This window comes from Gymnodraco acuticeps, unplaced genomic scaffold (assembly GCF_902827175.1).
Source record: "Gymnodraco acuticeps unplaced genomic scaffold, fGymAcu1.1, whole genome shotgun sequence".
In the NCBI taxonomy this organism is placed as follows: Eukaryota; Metazoa; Chordata; class Actinopteri; order Perciformes; family Bathydraconidae; genus Gymnodraco; species Gymnodraco acuticeps.
The window spans coordinates 8,247-13,952 of NW_022991810.1; the positions used below are offsets into that span (position 1 = coordinate 8,247).

At 48.0% G+C, this 5,706-nt stretch overlaps 1 protein-coding gene across 1 annotated transcript; it reads left to right on the forward strand.

Moving 5' to 3' along the window:
• Positions 1–2,336: 2,336 nt before the first annotated feature.
• On the forward strand, positions 2,337–5,186 carry LOC117535255. The gene is made up of 2 exons (XM_034199655.1): positions 2,337–4,292; positions 4,391–5,186. Exons 1-2 carry the CDS (start codon positions 2,844–2,846, stop codon positions 5,132–5,134), a joined length of 2,193 nt encoding a protein of 730 aa, XP_034055546.1. The 5' UTR covers positions 2,337–2,843; the 3' UTR covers positions 5,135–5,186.
• Positions 5,187–5,706: the final 520 nt, after the last annotated feature.

A 5,706-nucleotide genomic window follows, 5' to 3' on the forward strand; every position in this document is an offset into this window, starting at 1 on the left:
GTCCCTGGAAGAATGCAATGTGGAGTTCCAATGAAAATCGGCTTAAGTCCAGTCAGGGTCTGGACATCTTCCCATGACTGTTACCCTGCTAAAGAGACACTATTTCGGGGTAAAATGTATCCATGTTGACCCCTGGTTCTTCATCCTTGTACACTGGATGCATGTTGGTGTCCCTGGAAGAATGCAATGTGGAGTTCCAATGAAAATCGGCATAAGTCCAGTCAGGGTCTGGACATCTTCCCATGACTGTTACCCTGCTAAAGAGACACTATTTCGGGGTAAAATGTATCCATGTTGACCCCTGGTTCTTCATCCTTGTACACTGTATGCATGTTGGTGTCCCTGGAAGAATGCAATGTGGAGTTCCAATGCAAATCGGCTTAAGTCCAGTCAGGGTCTGGACATCTCCCCATGACTGTTACCCTGCTAAAGAGACACTATTTCGGGGTAAAATGTATCCATGTTGACCCCTGGTTCTTGTTCCTTGTACCCTGGATGCATGTTGGTGTCCCTGGAAGAATGCAATGTGGAGTTCCAATGAAAATCGGCTTAAGTCCAGTCAGGGTCTGGACATCTTCCCATGACTGTTACCCTGCTAAAGAGACACTATTTCGGGGTAAAATGTATCCATGTTGACCCCTGGTTCTTCATCCTTGTACACTGGATGCATGTTGGTGTCCCTGGAAGAATGCAATGTGGAGTTCCAATGCAAATCGGCTTAAGTCCAGTCAGGGTCTGGACATGTTGCCATGACTGTTACCCTGCTAAAGAGACACTATTTCGGGGTAAAATGTATCCATGTTGACCCCTGGTTCTTCATCCTTGTACACTGGATGCATGTTGGTGTCCCTGGAAGAATGCAATGTGGAGTTCCAATGCAAATCGGCTTAAGTCCAGTCAGGGTCTGGACATGTTGCCATGACTGTTACCCTGCTAAAGAGACACTATTTCGGGGTAAAATGTATCCATGTTGACCCCTGGTTCTTGTTCCTTGTACCCTGGATGCATGTTGGTGTCCCTGGAAGAATGCAATGTGGAGTTCCAATGAAAATCGGCTTAAGTCCAGTCAGGGTCTGGACATCTTCCCATGACTGTTACCCTGCTAAAGAGACACTATTTCGGGGTAAAATGTATCCATGTTGACCCCTGGTTCTTCTCTCCTGGTGTCCATTTCATGTACATTTCCTCGTGTCCATTTCATGTACATTTCCTCGTGTCCATTTCATGTACATTTCCTCGTGTCCATTTCATGTACATTTCCTCGTGTCCATTTCATGTACATTTGATGGGGCAGTGACATGTGGATGAAATGGACCCAATTCCCGGAGGTTCCGGGCCGAATTTGGGAGCTCATATGCGGCCTGCCGTGCACCCCCACCCGTGGAAAGCAAAACAAAGTAAATAAAACGGTCAATTATATCTTAAATTCATCAAAAACTACGTTTTTAAAAATTCTCGAAAAACGGCTAAGTGCCAACGGGTGAGGGGCTCAACTCTTCGGCGCTTCGGGCGGAAGCCCCGGAGACATTTCCACTGACCCGTTGCACTTTTCAACGTAGAGGGGAATTCAGACCTCCCCTCCTCCGTTAACAATTTTCATTCATCTTTTCCAAGCTACCTTCTGCACGAAATCGGAAACCCGGTTTTTGAGAGCACTTAGAAAAAAACGGCCTATTTCTCATGATGGGGAAATCATGGAGGAATGCGTCCGATGAGTGAGCACTTTGGATCGGACACAATTGTTGCCCGGAGGACCCCCAATCACGGTTCTTACAAAACTTTAAGTTTTTGAACTGGCCTCTGGAGGAATGCAAGGGGAGTTTCGACGGAATAACGAGACAGTATTTTCGGACACATTTTCACCATTTTAACCCCTTTCTCTGGTTCTTCCAAAAGTTAACTTTAACTTTTTCTGACTCTGGAGGAATGCAAGGGGAGTTGCCAGGGGACTCTACCTGCATTATGAGGCACTATTTTCGGACACATTTTCACCATTTTCAACCCTTTCTCTGGTTCTTCCAAAAGTTAACTTTAACTTTTTCTGACTCTGGAGGAATGCAAGGGGAGTTGCCAGGGGACTCTACCTGCATTATGAGGCACTATTTCCGGACACATTTTCACCATTTTCAACCCTTTCTCTGGTTCTTCCAAAAGTTAACTTTAACTTTTTCTGACTCTGGAGGAATGCAAGGGGAGTTGCCAGGGGACTCTACCTGCATTATGAGGCACTATTTCCGGACACATTTTCAACATTTTCACCCCTTTTCTGCGGTTCTTCCAAAAGTTAACTTTAACTTTTTCTGACTCTGGAGGAAAGTAGGGTGAGTTGTCAGGGGACTCTACCCGCCTTAGGAGGCACTATTCCCGGATACATTTTATCCATTTTAACCTCTTTCTCTGGTTCTCTGGTTGCATCCGTCTCTGGATCATGGAAGAATGCATCCGCTGCATGAGGACTTTGGATCGGATACAATTGTTGCCTGGATGACCCCCAATCATGGTTCTTACCAAACTTAACGTTTTGAACTGGTCTCCGGAAGAAAGTAAGGGGAGTTGCCAGGGGACTCGACCCGCCTTAGGAGGCACTATTTCACCCAGTTTTGGCTCCCGCCTTGCCTGGATGATAGGACCGATAGATGACAGGGATCTCTGCCCGCCTAACGAGTGCCTAAATGGGACACCTTTCGCACGATGATGCAAATGGGTTATTTATTGAAAATAAACCGGAGAGATTTGACATGGGGTCTTTCTAGTTCGCTGAGTGCAACTTTCTTATTTTCACCTATCCTTCTTTGTCCCCCCCGGTTCTATACATTATACTGGTGACACTTCCCGGTACCGAAATGCTCAGGCATACAAAAATGATGGCGATCGGTTGTCCTATCTGTAATAGTCCCTACCGTGCCCTGAGCAAGCACCTGCTGAGGAACCATAGTGTGCGTAATTTAGTTGAAAGAAGAATTCTGCTGTTGTTGGCGAAAGGACGGATAAACATTAGGCTCCATCCCTGCATTATTGCAGGATGCGAGTACAACGGGACAAGGCTGGACCGCCACTTGTACAGAAACCATGTTGAGCTGTCCCGGCAGGAATTACATGTGGTTTTAACTAAACTAAAAATGAAAGTGGCCACGAAGAAGCTTCATGAACTCAGTTTGACAAACCCCACAGTAGCAATGATTACCTCTTGGGATGTGGACACTGTGGGTGATGATGTCCTGTCACAACCTCCACCCTTGTCCCCAGTGATTAAATGTGACAACCCGGACTGTAAGGAATGGAGGATGGATGCAAACAGAATGAAGGCTCAGAGGGACATATATGCTGCTGAGGTGAAATCCCTGCGCTGCATGCTGCAGCAGAGGATTAAACGTAACCGAAAGAGGATGAACCAGAGGGCCGAGGACCAAGAGCGGGTGTTTCTAAGGAAACGATCCCGAACAGAGTCAACACCAAAGAGGCTGTCCAAGTCCAAAGGTCCCTCCTGCAGGAAGTCCCCCATTGCCTCTCACACACCTGTATCCAGCTCCTCAGAACCTGCATCCATAGATACCGAGGCCTCGTCATCCTCCCCTCCCATACATTCCCCCTGGTTCAGCGGCAGGGGCCGGGGGAATCGAATGCGGGACATTACATTCCCACGCATCATGGAGAAGTATCTGCAAGGCTACCGGGACCATTATGAGGGCATCGATCCAACAGTGAGGCTCCAAGAAAACGCAGTCTCCAAAATAAGCAGAGTCAAATCATTCCTAAGCTTCATGGCACACGGTTTCAATCGCCTGTCTGACTGGCTCTTTTTGAGGGATCTGAAGAGGATACGTGGGTGGTCCCGGAGCCTGATAAAGTCAAGCCTACAGGTCACGACATCTGACTTCTATATAAAAAATATATCACACTTTCTCAAGTACATGAATGAAACACCATGCAAGGGGAGCAGGCTCAACCAGAATGACATGATTGTAATCACACGGGAAGTTGCTGCCATCCTGAAGTCCATGAGAAAGAAGGTGTTTATCCACCAGATGCAGGTGAAGCGGGACAAGATGGAAGGTCTGCCAAGCCATAAAGACATCATGGCATGTTTGACTGCGGCCAAAACTCGCATCCCTCAGCTCCTGGACGTGATGACCAGCAATCCGACTCACGCAACCCGGAGCCTGCTCTATGGGTACATGACCCTCAATTGGAGCTGCATTTATGGGCACCGTCCGGGGGTCTACTCCAACATGACCAACACGGAGGTCCTAAAGGCGGAGATAACTGGCACTGCCTTTGGCCACCTCATCCACGTGAGTGAGCTATTAAAACATGTGTTTATTCTGGCAGTGATACACATGTTGTGGATGATTGATACTTGTATTGACGCTCTCTAACTCTGTCATAACAGGTAAGCAACCACAAGACGGCCAACGCGTTCGGGGAAGCGCAGATGTACCTCACCATAGAAGAATTTGGATGGATGAAGAGATGGCTGGAAATCAAGGGGACGCTGACCGGCACCAACAACCGCTACTTCCTCTGCATAGCGGGGAAGAACCCATCGAGGAACCTTGCCACCTTCCTGAGGTTGGCATGGGCTGATGTTGGACTAAAAGGTCCCATTAACTTCACCGACCGCCGCACAGTCCACGCCGATAATGCGAAGAGGTTTCAGGACATAAGCAACCGCCAAAGAGTGAGTGATTTCATGTGTCACAACACTGCAACTGCAGACAAATGTTATGCCAAGAATCCTTCTTTGAAGGAGGCTGCGGACATACAAATGCTCTTCACAGAGTCACTGCAAGCAGCGGCCGCAGCAGCATCAGGGGTGAGTGAAGACAATTTGGGGGACATTGACATCCACAGTGACCGTGACAGCTCTGGAGAGGAGCATAGCCCTACTCCCTACCAAGACTCCACCGATACCGAGACGTCAGATGAATTATACAAAGACTTCAACGCTTGGAGAGCGGCGAAGAGGGAACAGTCAATGGCCGAACACAGTCCCTCAGACACGGGTGAAGAGAGGGTGCCAGCCTCTGCACCAACTTCACCCGATACGGACAATGTTGCCAGTGACCAACTTGTAAATATGCAATGTTTTGTTGTACTCAGTCCGCTTGTGCTGGATGAGTTAATAATGTTATAATGTTATAAAGTGTCAATGTATATATTTCTGTAAATAAAGTTTGTTAAAATTACTTAATTTGTCCTCTTTTTTATAACCCAATATGGGTGTTTCCCCATTAAGATCCCCAGGGGCACGAGGTTCTGGTGGTGTGCATGAAGGGGTTTAGTCCACGTGAGGAGTGCTCAAATGTGGGAGGATGTGTAAGGCAGCGGAGGGTAAAACAAGTTAAAGTGTGAACCTCCAGCAGGGCAGGTGGTGCTGCTGTGAATAAGGCCGACTATGGAGTCCGATGGGCGGACTGTAAAGCACCGCAAAATACACCCCCTGATAGGTTACCAGGGCCATGAGAACATCCTCCATAGGAGGGTGGGTGCTGCTGTGAATAAGTCCGACTATGGTGTCCGATGGGCGGACTGTAAAGCACCGCAAAATACACCCCCTGATAGGTTACCAGGGCCATGAGAACATCCTCCATAGGAGGGTGGGTGCTGCTGCTGTGAATAAGTCCGACTATGGTGTCCGATGGGCGGACTGTAAAGCACCGCAAAATACACCCCCTGATAGGTTACCAGGGCCATGAGAACATCCTC